Here is a 23,478-nt window from a genome sequence, read left to right on the forward strand (position 1 = left end):
AGAAAACAAATCGGTAATTTTTTTTGTGATTTATATTTCGAATTTATCTGAAAAAAATCAATAATTTGTGACTCCGTGTAAATATTCTGGTGAGGTTATCGCTTTTCTGAATATTAATATAAAAAATTATGTAAAATAAGATTCATAGTGTAAGATTTTTGTTTTTATTTGCACCTGTTCGAATTGTGTTTTAAGAAACATCATACACGTTTTCAGTAATTTCACTTTGTGTGTGTTTATTTTGGGATAATATATTTTACATACTATATAAAACACTATATATATCATACAAATTAATTTAAGATGCACACGATATTGGCAAAAAATTGGATTTTTGATAGATTTTAAGAAACGTTTTTTTTTAGTTCTGGCAGTTTCGTATATTTAGAATATTTTTTTTGTGCGAGAAGCAAAGTTATATTATGTATAGGAAGAATTCTGGAGATTCGAGAATAAAGGTGTATAAATTTAACTTTTTTTTTTTTACAATAGAACAATATTGTATAAAGTAGAAAACCGTTGTCCGAATTAATTATTTTAAGCAATACGCCGATTATTGTTTTTCTACACACTTTATACAGAATAAAAAACGAATAAAGTTGTTGCGTTGTTGTTATCTGAAGACATTCTTTCTACACACGAACATTTACAATCATTTGTTTAACATGTTATTTTGTGATAAAAAAGATTTATGTTGACATCACGAGAAATTATCGCGAGAGACATTTATACGCTCTGTGCGTTTCTTCTTACATTACAGGACGATTTGGACTTTTCGGCGTCTTGGGTTTCACCTCGCACGGTAAACGTAACGAAGTATCTTTTTGTGCGATCCAACTTTTCAGTCGGAAGAGCGATCACCTGCTTTTCCTCTCCGTGGGTCACCTCCACCTGAGAAAAAAATTTCAACATTTGTTTTTTCATCGAATGTTCTTATTAAAATTTGTTATTCGTAAAGTTTTGATCGATTTTTATTTGATATACCGTCATCTGTCCTTTGCCGCGACTCTCTATTTTCGGAAGATGATCCGTTCGATCTGGGCCGCCTCCACCTACTGCAATTATAATCTACATTCACGCTACAGAAACTGACCCCTTTCGGGGGCTCGACGTACATATAGATCGCAAAGTATGTTACAAATTAAGCAATTAGTGATTTCAGCTTCATATTTCCATCGAAACGAGATTACATATAGATTGTAGGTTTTAGTCTTTTTTTTCTCGCAGATATTACTTTTTTCGTTTATATTCAAAAATAACGTTTAACTTTTAATACAATATTAAATTATAATAATAAATGTAGTGCGTGACTGAAATTAACGTACGATAGGTGTACACCGGGATAGAGGTGTACGCGCTGGTGGCGTGATGACACCGATGAGTTTTTTGCGTGCATTGCTTGGCTTCGGTGCAAAAATCTGGCGTAGTCGGCCTTCCCTGCAGTTTTCTCAATTGTTCGTACAGGAACGCTTCGAATTGCCTAATGATAGTGACGTAACATTAATAAAATTAATAAAATTTAAAAAAAAAACTATAATAAAATTATTAATATACGTGTGATTTCTTTGTTAGAGTGAACGTCCTATAAAAAACAAAATATTTAATTCGATAATAACCTGAACGTTAACGGCCGATCGTATTTCGCAACGCCGAGAGTTGGTCCGGACATGCCCGATCTGTGAAAGGCTTCCACCTGCCAAAATTGATTTTTTCAATTATTCTAACGTCATGTCAATATCATCAATATTTTATTATTTGCTTTGTCCGATGTACCTGTCGTTTTACCAAAACATGTTCGTTCGCTCTTCCGTGACGAATCTGCAATCTCTTCAGCTCCATCAGCTGAAAGAAGATTTTTCTCTCGAGGTGATAGCGACGCAGGCTGATTTGAACATCTCGAGTGATGGTCTCCATGTTGAGGGCCTGTTGCTTCGCCGTGTTCGGACAACATCTGATATTCCGTCTCTTTGGGATTCGCGACACACGGGGACTCGGTTCTATTCCACTATCTCTGCCGCCGCTGTCGCGACGCTGTTTTCTCCATAATCGACGATTTTCTTCGGGATTGATCGTCACTAAGCGGTGGCCGGTTGTCGGTTGCACCTAACGTTAACAACATCCCCATTCCCCCAATTTGCATATTAAATTGGGCGGATTAGAACTGACTTAATTTTATCAATCGACAACGTAGTGCAATAAAATAGAAAGAGAGAGAAAAAGAAAAAAAGTTTTATTGTGTAAAAAAATGTTTTCTCAAACAACAACCTGAGGTAAAAAATCGGTTCTGGAAGTTCTAGATACGCCCAAGACTGTGCTAGGAGTTTCTTCCTCGCTCGTACTAGGCAAAACTCGCATAACGCCGATCTCATTGTCCTCTTCGTGCTCCGTGTCCTGCTCCACGTCCTCCCCGAGTGCTTCCCTGATTTCCTTCTCGACCGCTTCGTCCTCGTCCCATTCCGGGCTGTCTATCACCGCGACTATCGCTCTCTGATGCGGCAAATGTTCATCAGATCGTTCGAACAACAAATGTTTCATCGTCGACACTTTCGACGAGGATCTCCGTCTCGCATTTCTTCCCGTGGACGGTCTCGAGTGTCTTGTTTTCATCGATCTCGAGGGTTTCGGAGAACTCGAAGAACTGTAGTCTGATTTTTTGTGGGGCGAGTCCGTTCTTTCCGGACTAAAAGTTCCCTCCGCGTTCGCGACCGACTCGTCCAAATCTTTATCGTCAATTGGTCGTTCGGTAATCGATTTTGATGTTTCCGCTTTCTGTTTTTTTTCCTCTTGAGTCTTTCCGGAGAGTTCGATATCTCCGTTTTCTTTTGCCTCATCCGCTGATTCGGGACTTCGTTCAACGACCGTTTTCACGGACACCTGTTCTGTCTCGCTCTTCTCCTCAGAGGATACTCGCGCATCTTCGACATTACTTTCTGGAACATTTTTATGTACATCATCTTGTCTCAAAAACACCGTTTTCGACTGTTCGTCGTCCGACAAACTTTTTTTCCTCGCGTCAGTTTCTGCAATTTCTAATTCAGATTCTTGAGAAGCGAGCAGTTTCCCGTTCTCGGTCGTAAAATCCTTTTCTTCCGCAGATTTTCGATCAGAAGCACTCTCTTTATTATCGACCAGATCTTCAGACTTATCGTGTTTCTCATCTTCAGCTGCTTCGTGCGTTTCACGCGAAGGTATTTTATCGCTCGATGTTACGTTCTCCAATGTCTCTAACCTACCTAAAAAAAAGATTGCTGTAGCCAGTGTGTGGCAAATGCAGATTTACTTTATCAAATCCTTTTTCCGGTTTTGCAGTGACTTTGCAAACAATATTTATCGTTATATTTGATAGAAATATTAGTTTATTTTATTTAATAGTGAATTTTTATACTTTGTTATCTTCAGATTCTTACCTTGTAGTTTGTCATCTGTTGTCTCTGCTTTTCGCGCGTCTTCCGTGCCGGAGGATATCGTTGTCTCGGGTTTCTCATCCTCATCCCGAATTTCGTCACCGCTTTTCGAACTTTCTTGCGCTGTCTGCGGCGGTCTTTCTTCAACAACGTCTGCCACATCTGTTTTGCGCGACAATATTTCGTTTTCGTCAGAAGCATCTCTGGAAGTTCCGTCCTTCTCCTTCAAGTCGCCGTCCAATTTCGTCTCCCTCGCTGCTTCCAATGTTGACTTCGGAGTATCGGGTGCTTGATTTTTGTGAACCATCGCCGTAACGACCACTCGTTCCACAGTTTCCTGACTTGTACTATCTGTCACGTCTCTCTGATAGCGAGATCTCACTCTCTCTTCGTCATCTCTGGCTTCTTCGGCGAGCGTTTTCGAAGGTTCATCTTCCTCCTTGCTCGGCGACCTGTCCTCCCGATCCGCCGCGCTCGTATCGTCGTCGGGCGCCTTCGACTTGCCGGATTTGGATGTTTTCGTAGAACTGCGCGTGTGCAGTTTAGTTACCTTCGTCTCCTTCGTACACTCTCTGGGAGTCTTCGATCTTCTCCCGGATACCACCTTTTCGCATTTTTTCTCCAACGATTTTTTCACTACGATCACCTCCAAACTGTCGTCGCTGACGCTTCGCTCGTCGTCCTCCTCCTTTCGGGAATTGTCTCTGACTTCCGTTCTCCTGTTCTTGTCCCTCTCTTGCCGCGTCTTCGCGTGATGTCGACGCGCGGTTGCTTTACCTTCATCGCCGTCGTGAAAATAGTCGCAACTGTCCGATTCGGCCGATGAATCCGAATATTCGTGCTTGTATTTCGTGGATCTTCTTCGTTTCCTTCTCTGATTGTGGCCACCATTCTCGTCAAATCTAACAATTTTCATTAAAATGTTGATCAATTAGCGTGAGAATAAATTACATTAATTCCGCGTTAAATTTGTTTACCGTGCGGATTCGCTCCGAGCTCTCCTCTCGTTATTTCTCTTCGTCTTCGACAATCGTACTTCCTCCTCGCTAAAACTGCGACTGTCTTGACACGCTAATTTCCTCGCATTGCTCTTCCGCCGCGTCCTTCTTTCTATCCACCGCTCCTCGTAGTACAGCTCGGGGTGTCCTCGTCTGCAAGGGCTACTGTCGCTCGCGGTACTACTGTCGGTACGTTTCACTCGAAATTTTGCTGTGAATACTAAAAGTAAATCTTATTTTACTTTGCGAAAAGCAACAAACACAACATCGAGCACACGCCTAGAACCCGACCTTTGCTCGGTGTGGTTTTGTGCGCTTTCAGTTGCTGCGCCGTGGTACCGCCGTGCATCTGAATCAGCTTCGCGCAGTCCCTGTGTCCCTTGTAAAGAGCCGCGTCCAACGGGGTCATCGAGGTGCCCTTGCTAGTTCGAAGAACGGCATTGATCTTCGCGCCGTGATCCAAGAGGACCTTGCACGCGTCCAGGTAACCGTGCAGGGCCGCGACGTGGAGAGGCGTTTTGCCGTCGTGCGTGGCGACGTCCAACGTGCTCGGTCTTCGCTTCGCCAGCCATCTTATCAGTTCGATTCTACCGGACGCAACTGCCTCGTGTCCTATCCCCGTGCCCCGCACGGTTCGGGCGTGAAGCGAAGCGCCGTGCTGACTCAGAATCTTCAGCGTCTCCAACTGACCTTTAGCCGCGGCGCAGAGAGCTGGTCTGAAAAAACGTTGAGATCTTCTTCGACTAACTACGTGTATATGTTTCGCTAACAGAATTGAACACCGCCGATCGCGCGCGTGTATTAGACACTTGTTATTAACTGCCTGTAACACTTCGGTAATCTTACGTTCTACCCTTTCGATCCTGACGATTGGGGTCCGCACCGAGCTTGAGAATGAGAGCGGTGGCGTCGGCGTGACCCAAAGTCGCGGCGTAGTGCAACGCGGAGCAACCGTTGTCATCCACGTGATCGGGATGAGATCCGCAAAGATTGACCAACGCTTCCACGCATCGCGCGTGTCCCCTCGAAGCCGCGCAATGAAGCGCCGTCAATCCGTCTTTGTCCGAAGTGCCCGCGGCCGCCGAACCTCCGGCTCTAAATCGGGAGCGGATTTTAACGTCAGTGCGAAAAACGTTCGAACATATATGTAAATATGTCCCGGACGTGTTTATTAATTACTTTATAAATTATCGCGCGTGTATCACACCTACCTCGCCAGAGCCAACACGGCCTCCACGCTACCCGCGCTCGCCGCCCACAAGATCGGTTGTCGTCCGTCCTCGTCTTTCGCGTTTACGTCCGCGCCGTATTCGAGAAGCGTTTGCAAAATTGTCAGACCGACTTTTTTCGGAACGGCGAGTTCAGCCGTGGCGGCCGCCCCGCAACATTGAGCGGCATAATGAAGCGGAGATCCGCCGCGTAAATCGGGGGTGGAGGGTCGCGCGCCAGCCGCCAGAACCAATCGAACGCATTCCGTTTCGCCGCAGACTGAAAATGAATTTTTTTCGTCGACTTTATCTTTTTTTTTTTTTTTTTAGATTATACTTTAAAAGCTTTGCGGCAAAAGAAATTTAGTCGATATAGTTTTTCAGTAAAAAGTTACCCAGCGTAAAAACTTGAAACAGATTCGCTTCGCGAGTCATTTCGATACGCCAAGTAATTAGCGCGTTCTTTCGTAACTTTCGTGTCTTTCGCGCGTGTGTTTGCAACAAACGCGATTTAGAAACGGTGTTCGTTCTTCTGCGGGAAGGTCAAATCGCGCGCGCGCGTATACCAGCCTAGAAGAGTTATAAGACTTCTTTATAGAGGTTGAAGTGACGAGCGAAATGCAGGGCGCGTATCGGCTTTCCGATCTTCGGAGATATACGAAGGGTAGTGGTGGTCAAGTAAGGTTAGTAGGTCAGTCTAAAAGTGACGTCATTCCGGTCTGCCGGGCAATCACGCGAGAGAGCACGCGATTATTACAGCGACTGATCACAAAAGTCCTTGAGCCCCCGCTGTGCTCGTACAATCAAAAGTTTATAACTACGTGCGCACATATGTATGTGCCGCACGTATATATGAAATAAACAGTGCAATGACTCTGATGCGTGTTTCACTACCACTGATGTGCAATACCAGAAGAACTTTATACCAGAAGAAGCGATTCTGAAACTCTCTTGCTTGAAAAAAGAAAATAGTAGATCGAAAATATAAATTGAAGAAAAAAATACCGGTGGCCCAGTGAAGAACGCTGTGTCCTTCGAGATCCTTAGCGTTAACGTCGGCACCGTTCGCCAACAACACCGCGACCAGTTGGGTATCTCCGGCGATGACAGCCAGATGAAGCGGCGTGTGTCCCTCGGCATCGGGAGCGTTTACCAGTTCCGGTGCCGCGGCGGCAACGGCACCGCCGGTTCCCGCGTCCATGCAATAATGGAGAGCGTTTCTCAACGTGCGATCTCTATAGGTGATCGTTTGCTCCTGTTCCTTCAGCAATCTCAACACTCTCGCTCTGTCGCCCTGCTGGCAGGCGTGCATCAAGGGCGTAGCGCCGATGTGCAGCACTCTGAAATGTAACGAAACCGAAATCTCGACGATCTCTTCCTTCCACCTCCCCTCAATCATATATTCAGATATGAAATAAATTGAGCAGTTTCACGAGAGTGAGTCGAAATTTCTCGAGAAAATAAAGGGAAAAAATTTATTTCTTTTTTATACACTCAATTTTCTCCCGGCTGTGAGTGTGTGTAGGCAGATGTATATAGGCACTCCCCTCTCTGTTTGGATATCGCGTAAATCTTCATCGAACAGATTGACTTGTAGACAAAAATAGAGACGCAAATTTAAGTAATTTGGAACGAAATCAATATTATCGAGCGCTGTATGAGCAAGGTGAGCATCGATTTTATTTATTTAGTTTTCAATGTTTCATCTTCCGTCTCGAACTTTTTACACGAACTTTTCGTGTATTACGTGCGCAGTACCAAAGTACGCGTAGAAATAACTCTGATTCCCTCCATGTTTTTTTTTCTATTTTTTGCTTGTCAAAATTGATGCGTCTCCTCACGAACGAGACTTTCGTACCTGTAGGGCCTCTTCTTGCGGTGATCCTGATGCTGTAGAGCGCAAGGTGGCTCCTGCGACCACGACGTGCCGTGCGATTTGGTTTTGGAACGATGAGTCGGATGATGCGGTGTCAGCGGGGGCAAGGACACGTCGACCACACGCTCCGCTTTCTTCAGCTGCGGCTTCTCCGACGGCTTCAGCGGGATCGGCGGAGTCTTAGTGTCCATGCCCGTCTCCGGCACCTACTCCGGTCGACTACTCCGACCCGTCGCGTGGAAGCATCTTCCGGCCTCTCGACGGATCGAACTCATCGCGCCGGGAAGAGGACACGCCGGGGGTTCTTCCGCTCGTAAGTCGCGTAGAGCGGAGCTTCTCAAAAAGAAATTCTAATCTAAACGTTTCGATTTTGCGATCGGTCGCGATTCGATTCCTGACTATCTGTATCGTACGTACAAATACTGACAACGCACGCGGTCGTGTTACACGCACGAGAGATATCGAAACTAAACGAGCAACATACTCCGACACTATTTCAAGCATTCAGCGAAACACCAAATGCAAAAATAAATGGAGCTGTCGTAAAACTTAAAGTATCGATTTATATGTCTGCACGTGAGAGACGGTGCCGTGAAATCTCACAACCCCGGGGATTCGCCCGGTCTCTCTGTGTGTATCTTGATGCCATTATCCGTTGAAAAGGAACGACCCAAATTTTCAGATCTAAATCAAATCAAGGTGCTGACCACGTGGTGGAACTGACCAGGTCACTCGGTGCCATAGAAACCAGCGGTCACAACATGCGGCCTACCTATAAAGAACCATAATGGCTGATACCACGGCAAGGTCGCCCACGTGTCGAATTCTAATCTTCGCCTTTAGATTGCTCGGCCCGTCAGATAACTAATTAACTTACATAGTCGCACACAAGGCTGTGCGATCCCCGTATCTGTGCATAGCGTGGATATTCTCTTCGCCTTGATGCAAAAATAAAACAAAAAAGAACTTTTTTTTCTAACATCTAGTTCCGTGTGAAACAATAAAGAAAAAGTGTGGAAAAGGAAAAACTATTCGTTACGTGAGTTTTCAAAGAAGAAAACTCTTTTCTTTGACACTGAAACAAGTGTCCAGTAATTAGACGCTTTTTGAGATAAAAGTTAAGTCAATAAATTTCTTTAAAATCGTATAAACAGTTTCTATAAAAAAAAAAAAAAAAAACGGTAAAGCGCTAAAAAATTTTCAAAATTAAATAACTTCGCGAACTGAAAAATGGGTGTTGAAGTTTTTAATATTTCTCTCTTTTAAATTAACTAAAATATTTTTTCTCTCATTGTAATATATTTTATGCTTTTTATATTTTTAGTCGATGATCATGTGAATATTACAAACTTCCATTGACAGTTTTTTAAAGGCGGAAAAGTTTCTTCCAGATCCGGTCGAAGAGTGTGCGAAACGTTACATCTCTCTCGTAAGTTTACACTTGCAACGAGCTCACATCGTAACGTGTATGTGTGACGATGACTGAAAATCGTTATTTCGTTGATTCACGATGCCGCACATCGATCGTTATTGCCACGTTAATAATTCGTCAAGACCTTCGTTGTTGTACTCGTTAATATTTAAGAATATCATCTCCGCTTTCGCGTTACGTGCAACATGTTTCTGTTACGTGTTTATTGTTCCGGGAAATCCGAATTGTTATTAGATCGAAACACGTGTCTCATCAATAACAAATTATACTAGAATCGGCTTCTTATTTTGCAGTTTTTTACATTAACAAATAATACATGGTACTTAGAATTAATAATTAACACACACACACACACACGTTTAAGAAGTGTATCTAATATAATTTTTTTATAAATTCCTGCTTTGTTATTTAGTGTTTTTATTTTCTCAATACATGTAAATCATAACGCCAAAGTTATTTTACTATTCCAATGAGAAGCTCTCGCGTCACGTGGAAAGAATTTAAAAGATCGATTTCTCTAAATTTTAAGATATTACACGCACGAAAGTCTAGACGGTACAAAATGTGACTTTGATCAAAACTAGAAACGTGTTCTATTGATTGTTTCTATCTTTATTTTTAATTTTTATTTTCTTTTCTTAGTAAAACTATTTTGTCTCTATATCTTGCTATAAAATTTTTATAAAATTTTATATTTATTACAGACGCGCGCACTTTGGTAATTTTTAAATATTTTTTTATGATAACATTGTTTGACAGTAAAAAGTACAAATCGCTTAAAACCTGATATATACGTCTATCAAACAAAATATACAAAAATTAAATCAATCGTTGTCCGATGTAATTCAATTTAATGCATATACTTATTATAACTTTACTCACCTCGTGATATATAATTCTGCTATCGAATCGGATTGTTCATTATTTCGAATGGCGCGCGAAATTTCGAAAGTCAAAGCTTAATCGTCAAATGTTACCTCGACCACGAGGTCCACTTGTTATGGCGACAGTGAAACGTACCTTTAGAGGGTGGAAAGAGTACTGAACGCTCTGCATTACACCACGAGTACAAGCAAGTTAATGTAAGAGTTGCTTAGATACCACCGCGTTTCTCTCAGTAACGTATCTATCACAAAACAAATCTATTATTATTATTATTATAAAAAAAAGTGACGCGCTAACACAAGTACTGTTTATTAAAACTTTAAACAACACTCACAAGAGTTCAGACATTTTACTTAAAATAAAAAATAAAAATGCCCGAACATGTAAAAAATTAAAAAATCTCATTTAACTTTACTTTCTAAGCAGATGAGATGTAAAATCAATTATAATAATTTTGTTTAGTAAAAAAATTTGTTTTTGAACTGTGTAAATTTTTGTTTTTAATCTCATTTAGCACGATGTTGTAAAAGTGTCTGTACTACTGAAGACTGTATGTTTGAGAGTACGTATCAATTGGGGGTATAGCTCAGTGGTAGAGCATTCGACTGCAGATCGAGAGGTCCCCGGTTCAAACCCGGGTGCCCCCTCAAGTTTATTTTTTTTTATATTTTATACACGTATATCCTTCACATACGTAACTTTTTGAACAATAAATACACATTCATACGTTTTAAAAATTATTTTACGGTTTTTTTTATTAGTAAATAAATCGAATTGATTTTTACACACATTTAATTGAAGATATATAATATACAATGCATTTTTTTCACTTTAATTCTTTTATTTATTTCTGCTTTATATATTTTATATATTTAACACGTTAAGCGCGATGTCAGTTCCTGAGGACTGACAGTGAACTTTTTGTTTGAGCAGTATTGGTCCGTGGAACCAACAGTATGAAGGTTCAAATAAATAAAAATGTTGTAATTTTAATGAAGTTTATTAAACCAAAAAAACTATTCTCGTCGAGTGATCGCCGCCTGAACGGAAAGCACTGCAAAATCGGCTGCGCGCTTAACGTGTTAATAGACACATTAGATCGTATATATTTTATATATATGTAACATAGTTGTGTGATGTAAGTTAAAAATTGTATCAATTTTTTTGTAAGTCGTCCACAATTGTGTGAAGATTTTTTTTTTATATACTTACAAAAAGTTTATATATCCAACAAAAAGTTAAAGGAAAGTTATATGTAACGTTATATAAAGAAATATATATATATATATATACTATATAAAAACAATGTAAACATGAAGAATTAGTCAATTTTATATATGTGCGTATTTCCTTTTAAATACTTGAGAACATTAAACGCAAGATAATAAGAAAACTACAATATATAAAAAAAGAAAGTTTTTAACTAGAATTATAACATGTAATATCTTTTCAAATCAAAGGTCACATACTATAAGAATACAGTGCCTTTCAATGTCATAGTCTAATATTGCTTTAAAAATTATTGGGCTCGAAAAATTATTTGTAAAATGTATTGATAGCATTAATATGTGTACTGGTGGTACCAATACTTCAGTCTTGTAGAGATATCGATTCTATCTTTCCATTACATCCTTATTTTTATCAACAGTTCTTAACTTTATATATAACTTAATAATATTTGGAAGACAGTACATATAGCCATTTACACTTACTACCTGTTCTATATATATATAAAAATAAGTTTTGTATACAATTAAATGAATATTCTAATTTATGAATATTCTAATAAGGCAATTTGTGGAATTTGTAATATATGATATATGTGTATATATAATTTTTATAAATTTTTTATATATCATATATAAATTTAGTTTCTCAGTAAATATCTTGCGTATATATGCTCATGAAAATTGAGCATTATTTTGAAAATTATTGCATCATATATAAGAGAAATTGTAAGGCAAAAGACATTTCAAAGTTATTTCTCTGTATACCGGTTTTTAAGAAAATCGATAATATTCTACAATGTGATTCAGCATGTCCTGAAACGCTGTGGACGGAGATGTGCCAAATTTTTGTCTCCATAAATGCCTAGCAATAATATGTTGACCTGAAGCATGTGTAGCTTCCTGAACCTCCTCGCAGACTTCAACAGCATTTTGCCAAATTGTTTCTAAAAATAGAAAGGCAAAACATAATTGCGCAAAATCTTTTACAAATAGTCTACATGCAAAAAGACAAAGATACACAACTATACATGTATTATTATATCGAGAAATAAATAAATTACCAAGGTTATAAAGAAGTTTACTTTCACCAGGCGGATCAAATTTCTGTAATTGATCAACACTGATAACTTTATATTGCTTTAGACTTTGTAAAGATTTGTAACTGCAGCAAGAAGCACGATCATTTGCTACTATACAACTTCCTGATAGTGCCTTAGAGGAAATTTGCTGCAGAGCTTCTTCTATCATGTTATGTTTACTGACTCCTAATTGCAATTTGTCAGCTTTTTGTGGCTATATAAAAATAATAATATAAAAGAATGTAATATAAAAGTATATAATTCAGATAATACAGCCAAAAGATTAAATTAGATTAGATTTGTATGTTAGAATAAGTAAAAGAGTGATTACTAATTATTTTATTGAAATATTACTTCTGGCACAGCTTCAATCAAGTGTAACCATATACGAGGTGGTATGGCATTTGCTTCTGCAATACATATTATAGTGTGAGAGTTGTTATTGCGCTTTTTGGTAGAGTTTACATCCAGATGATACTCTGTCATATGACCACCAGGAAATTCGTCCACAATTAGTATTGCACCTTCACCGCCTAATACCCAATCCTCTGGATGATTTTTTACATAGATTGCGGAAACTTCGTCACACCGTTCGTATGTCTTTCTAACAACATGTTTCTTTATATCTATAATAATATATAGATATATTTAATTTCAAATAATACTATATATAATCTGTCATATAAAAATATTTATATAAATAAAAACCTAAATAAGAAGCAGCAACTTCATAGGGAATCTTTTGACACCATCCTAATATCAGTTGAAGGCACATTTTCAGATCACATTTTATTCCAAAAAAAATAGAATTTTCTCTTATAGATTGCTTTCTCGCACACTCGGGACAAGACCAAATGTACTTGTCTACGATTCTTGCAGGGCTCCATATCAAACTGCGCCCCGTACAATTTACATGAGGACAATTAGAGGCCGTGCGAATTAAGCTCATTTCTTTCAACCAAGAGCATAATTCTCCTTCGTGTCCTTGTTGCAACATTGGCCGTACAACAACATCAAACAACCCACCTTGATCGCTAAAACGTCCCGAACATGTTCTGCAAGAATTCATATTAATAAAACATAACGATCCTTTGAATTTGATGATTAAGTGAAGGAAGTTGCAAACAGCATGCAAAACAGTGTTTTATTTATCTCGATAACTTATTTATTGAGATTTATCATACTATTATTTTTACGAAAAATCTCAAAATTAACACATACAAGTAGTTAACTGTGTACATAAATCCCCTTATGTTCGCCAATCAAACAATTTTAGTTTTCAATTACCTTGAATTTTTAACTTTTGTGTTTTTCATTACAGATAATAGGCAGAGTAAAACTTAACTATATAAACTTGTGTTTTAACAAATACGCCTAATAACGGGGAATAAAAATTTGTGTCCACACTTAAACAAAAAAATTGAACAAAAAGCTATAATTATAAGAACCTAACGTTAACAGAAAACGATCAAATGTCTATGTAGGAATCCATTGTTATCTGTATGAGAGAACCAGTATAGAACAGGAGCAACAACCTGTGATGACAACTCCCTCTCGAGAAGCTTCTAAAGCTCATCTAAACCGCAAAGCGCATGCGCCATCGGGTAATAAGCGCCTCTTATAAAAAAACAAACTTTACAGTAAGCTCTAAAATGTGAATTTTTTATCCTTGCTTTTGTTGTAACTTTAGTTTGACGAATATTTCTCTTGCTAATAATATTATTACCTTAATTTTCTTTTATTCTACTAATAACATTATCTTTTATTCGAGAAACAAATTAAAACATTGTGCCGACTTACCTTTTAATCTTGTTCAGGTTTCTATTACAACTGTTTATGTTTTCTTTCATTTTTTAGTTTACTCAAAACCCTTGAGACTTAACAACAATCACTTAAAGAATGTATATCCAAAATGTATTAAAATAACTTGTTGTATTTTTTTTCCTTTCTCTTCTTTTATTAAGAACACGTTTTACAAAGCAAACTTTTGTGATGGTGGAAGTTGTGGGGACTGGACTACGGAATTAGTGTTGTTAGGTACACTCGAACAAGGTTTTGAAAAGATGAGTGCGGATAAGGATATCGGCACATTAATATAAAAAGTATTCTCTGAGTGATAGCGTGAATATTAGGCCGACTCATTCATTCGTTCGGGTCATTCATTACTCATTCATTCGTTCATTCAATTTATTTATTCGATCGATCAGTCAGTCAAGTCAGTTGGCCGGTCGGTCAATCTGTCAAGCAGATAAGCGAGCAGACAAATTTTCTACACATACACGCAAATATACTGCACTTTCAAATATACACGCTTGAAAGCTAAACACGCACGTTTTATCTACATGTAATATGTAGGTGGAAAACAGTGCACAAGATCATTGTGACGTCGTACGAAGTATTTTATACAGTATAACAGATTATTGCTCAACGCAATAAACATAAGGACACGCTATCTTCCTGTTAATGAAACAACATGTGCACGTAAAAAATCAAAATTTTTTTTCTAATTAAAATACCGATCTCTCTCGATTATCAATCACTTAATATTAACGTCAATTTAAAAAATAGTGATTTACATCGGTTTTATTTAACTATCATTTATAAAAATGTGATTTATATTTGTACGAATATATCTGATTAAATTTTATATTCTTATATGACTTTTTTGTTTCTTTTTTCTTTTAGAAGAGTACACGCCACATAAACGTCATTCTAACTTATGAAATTTGTTAATCCAGAATGATATATATTTACATTTTTCTTTTTTTTTTTTTTTTTTTTAAATTTGCACAAACACCATCGTAACGTAAATAAATGTCAACAAGAAGATAGCACAACGGAAGAGCTCGTCAAGGAAATATAGCATGTAATAACATTCTGAGGGAAATCCGTTACGTAAAGGCTGCATTTTTGCATAAAAATATATAACGTGGTATAAAAGAAGCGGCATCTCAATTACAAATATTTTGATTAAAAACTAAAAATATCCGGATAATTAAAAAACTTTAACATACATGTATATAATTCGTATGATAATCGAATATAATTCGAATCGCAGACAGTGCGTTTTTACATTTAGGTAATTCGTCAAATCGATTATCCGGATATCGGAACATCGGCAAATCAGAATCTCGTCATTACAATCGTAATTCAACTTTTAATAATTCATCATGACAAATCAAGATCAATTCACAAACAAAACTACCTTTTACGCAAACAGAGTCCACAATCAACATCACTAACAATCCGTAAATACAATAATTGAATTCTACAAAATGTTCGCAAACGAGATCGATATCGAAGGAAAACAAGTCAACCCTCTTCTATATTTCAAATATTTATATTGCGTGCACATAAAGGAAGGCGCAATCCCAAAAATTTCAAAACGAAAAGTTCAATCACACCACACCCTACTCAGCCGAGAGATAAAAATATAAACATATTACAATATGATGACTACAGTATAACGGTGATAACTGGCAGATAAACAGACAGTTTGGCAGGCATGAACATAAAACCAAACATATACACGTGACACATAACTGGACTTCATTTATATGTTTTATCCTCTCTGTCTCTTTTTTCTCTTCCATTCACTCACTCTTGTTTTCTCGTTTTCTTTCTGTTCTCTGCTCTTCTTGCCCCCATCACTTTTATTTATCCCTATTTTCTATATCCACGAAGTCCTATATAATAATGTAATATAGGCTTTAGTATTCTAAGATGTATGCTAAACACTAGGACTACTATACCGCGCCGTCTAAATACGACGTAGTATCCTTAATTTATATTAGGAATATCGGCAGTGAAATTCCAATGACAGACGCGACAGGCAGGCAATCAGTCCGGCAATGTCTGTGGCACTTGCGCTGTTCCGGTGCGTAAAACAGATTAAAACTGATTGTCGGGGTGCCCCCGCGCATTTAATTTTTAACATTCAATGTTGACAATACGACTTCATGCAATGTCTACAAAGATAATGAATCAAAATTAGGAAGGAGGGGCACCCCACTGCTCGTACCGAGCGATCTTGTTTCATCATTATTTTCACCATGGCACCTTCGTCATCATGTTCCACCATTACTCGACATCATTGTCCTACTTCTACTTCTTTTTCTTCCTTTGAAAAATAATTTTTTTACAATACTCGGTGATGTGTCCACTGGCGAATACGAATCGCCATTAATACCTTCGCTTGCTCGATTTGATCAGAAGCAAACCGATGTTGTTAAATTGTCCGAAACGAAGATTACTAAGATTATAAATCACAAATGAAATCACAGACTTTCGTTGGTGGTTCGAATAGAGAGGAGCCGCACATTGCAATTAGAACAACGTTGTAGGCGTTATATCAGAAAAAATCCGATGAGAGGCACGGGGAATTGATCTATTCCCCGCTGCTCTTCATTCCCATCCATTTTCCTTAATCATATGGGCAAGTTCGATTATGAACTTTCCCTCTTTGTATTTCTGACTCGACTCGAACGCATGTTCCTAAAAATATCATCAGATTATTAGCATCACAAAGCTTTTTTTCATCTACGGAGAATTTCATTCAAGGGGATAACTAACATATTTCCAGCCTAAGGTAGTTTTGCAACATTCGCAATAAATATCAGCGACGGCGTGCAGTCCAGTTAAGAGAACTCGCTCTTCCGCGGGACCGCAACCTACATTCACCCTAAACAATACACACAATTATCATTTCGAGGATGATTAACGTTTGAAAAGATGCGCTGTTTTATTTTATTCCCATCTTCTAGTTGTACTTACACTGAGTTGAAGAGATAGGCACGACCTTGACTGCCCTGGAAGGACTAGAATGCAAAAAACGGATAGATACTTTTAATATTATTACACTACCTTCACGCAACGACGAAGCAAGTGTGACATGTGATCGAAAGAAGAATGAAACCGCTGTTACCCGGATCGGATTGCAACGTCACTCACCTTGGAGATAAGTTCGTCGTGATTGGCGAGATGAGCACGGCAGTGAATGCACGAGTAAGTGCGGTGACAGGAAGGTAGGTAAGCTTGAAAAGTTTTCACCATGATGACGCGTCCAAACGAGGGAGAGACACACTTCGCCCTTGCTTGCCTATTTTCTCCTACTCTCTTTTGTCAACCCGCGCAGCAGTTCTCTTTCTCAGTCGGAAGAGGGAAGTCGTGTCTTTTCTTCTCTTTTCACCTGGCGGACACGAGACTGAATTTTTCCTCCGAAACGCGGGGTGGTGGTGCGATAGTAGCCCCGTTCACCGCCGCTTCGTGCTCCGATCAGCTGTTGAGCTGGTTCAGACAGCGCCGGTTCGGGGACACCTGTAACAAAGCGAATATATCAATGTGTGAAACACGCGATTTTCATTTTTATTTTCCCGGTCGATTCTCGCTTCGCAGCATTGAATCCACTTCATCGAAACGTCTGCGAAAAGTCGGTAAAAAGCGACTTTTTTGCAAATTTAAATTATCGGATTTTAATAAGCTATCTGTGAATAAATGGAGAAATTCGCGTAATTACAAATAATTCGTTTTTTTTTCGAATATCAATCTAATTTACGCGAAGAAACCGTGTTGACTTTATATCGCGCGACAGTGTGGAAGCACTGATTCTACCAAAAGTGCTGCTAAAACAAAATGATGCAATTTTCATGATACAAGCGTTCTATACAGCGACGAGCTATCGATCCTACACATCTGTAGGAGACGTACGCGATGAATACTATTTGGTGAAACAGCAAACGTTATTTATTTATACAGTTTACAGTTTTTTCATCGATGTACAATAAATTAAATGCGCACGACGAATTAAAACAAAAAAAAAACAATACAAACGCAACTACGTTTCCCGTAACTCTGTTTTTCTTAATTTTGTAGTCATCACTACGTATTAGCGTTATTTCCTAGTTCTTCCTCTCTCTCTCTCTCTCTCTCTCTCTCTCTCTCTCTCTCTCTCCTCTCTGGTCTTTTTTTTCTATTGAAAAAAAAAAAACAAACCCGACTAACAATAGATAAATGCACACTGACAGCTGTGGTGTGTGCGCGTTTAAATACCGTAGTAGCTTTCAAAAGGCAATTGCATCGACATACCTCATATCGACTGACTCCGTACCGCCACGTGCACTGGCGCGCGTTCAAACAAAGAGACAAGGCCGTTGTTATATGAATCGTTAAAAAGATGAGGCCTTTTTCCGTACGTAGACACCGACGCGACGAGTTCAGTTTGTCCTTCCCTCGGAACGGATGTTCCAGACGCTTTATAAATGCTAATCGCGCGAAATCTCCGCGCTAATCGGAACTAATGAATCTCCCACGGCGAGACACGATACCCCGTCTTGATAGCCCGAGGTTTCTTCTTTGTACGCGAATAACGAAGTTTCGTTCTCCAAGATCGAACGCGTTGAATTTTTAATTCGGTCGTTCGCGAACCGATCGTTCGAATCGATCGCTTCGCGAATGCAGTAAAGCGACCGTGTTTTTAGTTTTTATTTTTCTTTTTTTTTTAACGAACATACAAACGTGATCCGAACGAGTTCCACTATAGAAAATTTGAGAATTCGAGTTTTGTGAGCGCGTATTCGAATTAAGAATTCGAGTTTATTCTCGTACATACACCGGATGAGCGCAAAGAGAATAGAATGAGAGAGAGAGAGAGAGAGAGAGAGAAAGAGAGAGAGAGAGAAAGAGCGCGCGCGCGGAAACAAGTTTCTAACGGATAACCGGAGAGAGAGAACAAAGAGAGATGGGACTCTCGAGTCAATACACCAGTCAAGGTCATTGCTACTTGCGAACGTGTGTGTCGTTCTTCTTATTATACTCGCGTGCGAATGACGACGCGCCGGTGACGACCGGTTCAACAACTTGCTGCTAAAAGAGAGAGGAGACTTTGCCGCATCACATAATTAACCAGAAAAAGAGAGTTCGTTCTCGAGAGTAGTATCTCATCGTGTATGTCATCGACTAAGATGGAATCGATACACGTGTACGACGTAACAAATCGATCACACGTTCTGTCGATTCGTATATAATTGTTTTCTTTGTTCTAGGAAAATTTGTCCCGCGTGCACGCGAGTAAAAATATTTAAACTTTGCAAGTAAATCGAGAGATTGACGGGGTTGACGACCGGGTTGAGGGCCGCTGTAAGGGGCAAAGGCCCCCCTCTGGTTATTTATACGCTGCCTTCTATGCAAGTGAATTTACGCGAGTCGTAACCCTTCACCCTGTTATAGTATATATATATATGTATATATATATGTATATGTATATATATAAATATATATGTACACAAACGAGGATCGAATGGGCGGGAGCCATTGCCCTCGTCACAACGTTGTCGCAACTGATTATGGCGCAGGGAAAAGGCAGGGAAGATGGCGGAGTGGATATTATACAAAGCGACACGGATGACAATCGCGCGATTAATTGTCGACTTCGGAAGGAAGTCGAGAAATATATCTGCGAGGCAACGACGAAAGATGCGAGTGTCAAATATTAATCGATCGTTTTGTCGATTTCGTTGATTTCCGCACCGATGCCGCGAGATAACGCGCGTTCGCGAGACGCGCGATAACAAAGGTCTGGGACGAGAGTATCTGTACGCAAGACGTAGTGTGCACAAACAAAGAAAAAATCTGATTTTTTTTTTTTACAAAAATAATATCGAGAAAAACAAACAAATCGAGGAAGGAGAAAGTGAGCGCGATCGTGTGAGGGAGATTCGACGAGAGAGAAAGACGACGCGAAGACGGGGAAGAAAGAAATGCGCAACAGGGAGATGAGAAGAAGATAGAGAGAGCGGGAGAGCGCGCATGGCTTGTCGCTACGCGGCGATTCCGTCGCGCAGTCAGCTGATAGTCCAGTCAGCTGTAAATGTACACAAAACCGTTGTCCAACAGGTTCACGCGACGCCACATTCGATCGGTTGCGGGCGGGTTTTGCACACAGCCGCGTGCACAAATGGTCGTATCCGATGCGCGCTTCGCGCTCGCGAAGGATATATACCCTACTCCGTACAAATGCATACGTGCTATACGTATAACTCGCTCTGATTCCTTTTGTTCCGCGCGAGGTTGGTTGGAAACTACGTACGCTTATACTCAACCTTTCACGGAAAGAGGAGCGCGCACACACACACACACACACACACACACACAAGTGTGAGGAGAGGAGAATATTTTTCTAAAAACATTATTACGAAAAAACTAATTGCGCCGTTAAATTATAGGCGTTCTCAAAAGTTCTGACGGACTTCGCGATGGAAAAAACGAATCGAGTAATTAGTCGAAGACGATTTATTTCTACCGAGTAATCAAACTTTCTCACCATCTTTTCCCACTGTACTCGGTCTAGAAGCGGATAAATCGTTTTTGATAAAATTACTCCAGTTTTCTGTCGCAAAATTCAGAAAAGAAACAACTTTCGCACTCGTCCCAATATTGTTAACGCAAGAAAGAAAAGAGCGTGACGAGTTAAAAAATCCGATTTTTTCTCGAACCAATTGTTTCTAATTGCGCAAGTCTCCAATCTCTCATAAATCTCTTCTTCAAATGTTTTTTTTTACTCTTAGTTTTGGTTTCCTGACTCGAGAACACACACAGAGAGATCTCGGATCGTGATTCCAATGTACACAAGTATCGAACGATTGCGAATTACGAGCGTGATAGCGATTAAAAGCGGAATGATCGCGTGAAGCGTTTTGAATAAAAATAGTTGCGACGCAGAAATAGCGCGCGCGGATCTTGTGCAACAGCGTTTGTTCTTTTTCTGAACAAGGCATTCAGGAACGTTGCTTGACGATAACGGAGCGTCCCGTGTTCAGCGGGACGCAAAACCGTTGTGCAATAATTGCGCGATATTTCTCTCGGCTATTGTTAACAAGTTTTTTCTGTCAATGAAACACGCTTGTGACAAATCCCGTTTTGAGAATCATAAAAAATTAAAAAAAAAATAAAAAAAAAAGACGTTCGCGGCACAATGGTCGCCGTTCTCGGTCGAGAAACGCGAACTGACAAGGTTTTTTTTACGACACGCGACAGTTGAATCAGCTGTGATTGTGTACAAAACACGCGAGCTCCGATGCGCATTATCTCCGGTGACATTGCTTTTTAACATGTCTCTTGTGTCTTTATTATCGTACGCGCATCGTATCTATAATACGGGATTGGAGGAATAAATAGAATTGCGTTCGAGAGAGAGAGAGAGAGAGAGAGAGAGCGCGCGCGCGCGAATCACACATACGCACGCGAATGTGGCACATAACGAATAATAAATAATCACGTGAAGTACAGCGAGAATATCAAAACGCGAAAAGAAAATACACGGATATTAAGTTTTCAAAATAAACGCGTCGTATCTTGAGAAATGATGTTTGTTCCTCACGTGAGGTGGAGGAAAGCGAGTGCGATATCGCGAGATATCAAATCTTAGTGTGTGTATGTGTGTGTGTGTGTGTGTGTGTGTGTGTGTGCGCGCGCGCGCGCGCGATGAAATAAAACCAAAGTAATCCATTAACAACGGAAGAAAGGATCTATGATTGCCAATCATGACACACTCGTGTAGGACGAGGTGAGCGACAGACAAAACAAGATGGAAACGAGAGACGAGACGCGAGGTGAGGTGAGGTAAGGCGAGGCGAGGTGAGGTGAGATGAGGATGAGACGAGATGAGACGAGATGAGGTGAGACGAGGCGCGGGGCGGGCCACAACGAATGAGGCAGCTGACAGGCCCCATCAGCTGAGAACGTACACAAACCCGTTGCTTTAACGCAGCGTGCCCGCGACATCAAACGGGCATCTCGTTGCGTGCGGTTTGTGCGCAGCATTATATTATCTCGCCCGTTGCGAGAAAGATCTCTCTCGTTGAATTTTCACGCGAGTTTTACAAAAAAAAATTAATGCGTAGTTAGCGAGACGGACGAGAACGTATGGCACAAGTATGGAGTATACGTAATATGGTTCTCTCGCTCTCTCTCTCTCTCCTCGACTACACGCTTTACAGCGATTCGGCGATATCACGAGAATACGGATGTCTCACGGGAATCGAGCCGAGAGCTGGTCAATTAACAGCAAGAATAATTTATTTCGCGATGCGGAGCCGTTTTCCGTTCTACACGCTCCGATTAGCCCGATGTCCTACCGAGTGTCGCTTTCCGATTGCGCCGTGAAGTAGCGTCGTATTTGCGTTGCGTCGCTGCGCGACGCGTTTATTGCTCACGTCAAAACATTTCTGGTGTCACGATCGCGAGAAACGACAGGCGACCGATCTAGAAACGCAACAAGAATTGCGTACACGGGAATAAAAACGGAGGATGCTCGTAAAAGTGGCTTGTTTTTTTGTTTTTTTTTTTTTCACGTACCTCCATATGCATCCGTGACCGCTGCGACGAGCGACGACGCGGTTTCTTGGTGTTCTTTTGTCTCGCGACTTGATTGCCAGAAGTGTATAGATCGCGAATCACGGTTGCTTCGTCTCTGCGCGATGCCACAAACAACAACAACGACAACGACAATTCGTTTTGATCATTACTAAACACAGAACGCTCGCACGTTCACCGTACTGCTGATCGACTCGGCGTCGTTCGATTTATTTCGGTTCGTCCGCAGGCGGAATCGCATACGATGACCCGTGCGCACGCGCCGAACGGCGCGTCTTGCTTACGGACACCACCGGCAGGGCGCGCGAGTGTATCGACTTGAATTTCGTCGGAGTTCAGTTGCCGTCGCAGGTTGCTATGCACATACGTGTGTACACGAAGCTCGTATGTGTGCGACAAAACACACACGCGCACATACACACACATATATCTATAATTTGCGCACTTATCTCTACACGAAAGTAATGAAAGTAACTTTTGCATGCATAAATATAACTGTGTGCAATATATATTAAATATATATTACCTTTTTTTTTCGTTGATTTTTGTGTGCTTTTCTCATTTTACTATATAGATATATGTCTTGGAAAATTAGGATGTGATAAATAATACTCCGTTTCTTATGTCTTTCCGATTTTTTCTTATCTATTATTGAGAGAAGGAGGATGTTTTGTTCCTCCATGTCATGCGGTCTCAGATTTCAAATTGCTCTGATATTACATGTATAAAAGAATTGGATTGTTTTCTACGGAGAAACTTTTTGTTTGCTTTCAAATTACTTAAAAAAAAAAACCGTACCAAAACAATTTATAATATAAGAGCAAATGTACAAAAAAAACATAAACGTAATGTAAAAATATAAGTCATAAACGTAATGCAGTAATATGTCTTTCGCACACACAGAGTGAATCTAAATCTTGGTACATATAATTTTTATACAAAACAGTGTTGTTGTTAATATTTTCCAATTTTAAAACAAGTTCTGATGTATGATGAAAT

At 39.8% G+C, this 23,478-nt stretch overlaps 3 protein-coding genes and 1 non-coding gene across 5 annotated transcripts; 1 reads left to right on the plus strand and 3 right to left on the minus strand.

The window, feature by feature from the left end:
• Window positions 1–326: 326 nt before the first annotated feature.
• Window positions 327–7,677, minus strand: LOC109858345 (inversin-A). The gene is made up of 12 exons (XM_020435488.1): window positions 7,456–7,677; window positions 6,616–6,973; window positions 5,614–5,890; window positions 5,355–5,497; window positions 4,689–5,092; window positions 3,408–4,050; window positions 2,266–3,233; window positions 1,774–2,103; window positions 1,617–1,693; window positions 1,326–1,480; window positions 985–1,055; window positions 327–891 (listed from the first exon to the last, which is right to left on the minus strand). Exons 1-12 carry the CDS (start codon window positions 7,675–7,677, stop codon window positions 727–729), a joined length of 3,813 nt encoding a protein of 1,270 aa, XP_020291077.1. The 3' UTR covers window positions 327–726.
• A 2,701-nt stretch (window positions 7,678–10,378) lies between these two features.
• On the plus strand, window positions 10,379–10,450 carry Trnac-gca. Its single transcript has one exon. It is a non-coding gene; the product is annotated as a tRNA-Cys (tRNA).
• A 337-nt stretch (window positions 10,451–10,787) lies between these two features.
• Window positions 10,788–14,766, minus strand: LOC109858353. 2 transcript variants are annotated; one of them, XM_020435501.1, is made up of 5 exons: window positions 13,912–14,766; window positions 12,820–13,166; window positions 12,466–12,737; window positions 12,094–12,325; window positions 10,788–11,976 (listed from the first exon to the last, which is right to left on the minus strand). In XM_020435501.1, exons 1-5 carry the CDS (start codon window positions 13,959–13,961, stop codon window positions 11,804–11,806), a joined length of 1,074 nt encoding a protein of 357 aa, XP_020291090.1. In that variant the 5' UTR covers window positions 13,962–14,766; the 3' UTR covers window positions 10,788–11,803. The 2 variants fall into 2 exon arrangements, with proteins under 2 accessions (XP_020291090.1, XP_020291091.1); XM_020435502.1 differs by lacking the exon at window positions 13,912–14,766 and adding an exon at window positions 13,399–13,869.
• A 106-nt stretch (window positions 14,767–14,872) lies between these two features.
• Window positions 14,873–22,705, minus strand: LOC109858354 (protein yippee-like 1). The gene is made up of 5 exons (XM_020435503.1): window positions 22,462–22,705; window positions 17,062–17,427; window positions 16,885–16,928; window positions 16,684–16,792; window positions 14,873–16,605 (listed from the first exon to the last, which is right to left on the minus strand). Exons 2-5 carry the CDS (start codon window positions 17,161–17,163, stop codon window positions 16,516–16,518), a joined length of 345 nt encoding a protein of 114 aa, XP_020291092.1. The 5' UTR covers window positions 17,164–17,427; window positions 22,462–22,705; the 3' UTR covers window positions 14,873–16,515.
• Window positions 22,706–23,478: the final 773 nt, after the last annotated feature.

Source organism: Pseudomyrmex gracilis, unplaced genomic scaffold, assembly GCF_002006095.1.
Source record: "Pseudomyrmex gracilis isolate BER0280 unplaced genomic scaffold, ASM200609v1 scaffold_198, whole genome shotgun sequence".
Classification (NCBI taxonomy): domain Eukaryota; kingdom Metazoa; phylum Arthropoda; class Insecta; order Hymenoptera; family Formicidae; genus Pseudomyrmex; species Pseudomyrmex gracilis.

Bases quoted from the DNA above. Each gene is read 5' to 3' on its own strand.
- LOC109858345 (XM_020435488.1), bottom strand. From the start codon at position 7,677: ATGGACACTAAGACTCCGCCGATCCCGCTGAAGCCGTCGGAGAAGCCG. The intron at 1,056-1,325 runs GTACGTTAATTT...TTATAATTGCAG, and splicing joins TATCCCGGTGTACACCTATC to TAGGTGGAGGCGGCCCAGAT. The intron at 892-984 runs GTATATCAAATA...TTTTTTTCTCAG, and splicing joins GCGGCAAAGGACAGATGACG to GTGGAGGTGACCCACGGAGA.
- LOC109858353 (XM_020435501.1), bottom strand. From the start codon at position 13,961: ATGAAAGAAAACATAAACAGTTGTAATAGAAACCTGAACAAGATTAAA. The intron at 12,738-12,819 runs GTTTTTATTTAT...ATATTATTATAG, and splicing joins AGTTGCTGCTTCTTATTTAG to ATATAAAGAAACATGTTGTT. The intron at 12,326-12,465 runs GTAATATTTCAA...ATTTTTATATAG, and splicing joins TGATTGAAGCTGTGCCAGAA to CCACAAAAAGCTGACAAATT.
- LOC109858354 (XM_020435503.1), bottom strand. From the start codon at position 17,163: ATGGTGAAAACTTTTCAAGCTTACCTACCTTCCTGTCACCGCACTTAC. The intron at 16,929-17,061 runs GTGAGTGACGTT...TTTGCATTCTAG, and splicing joins ACGACGAACTTATCTCCAAG to TCCTTCCAGGGCAGTCAAGG. The intron at 16,606-16,683 runs GTTAGTTATCCC...TGATATTTTTAG, and splicing joins CTACCTTAGGCTGGAAATAT to GAACATGCGTTCGAGTCGAG.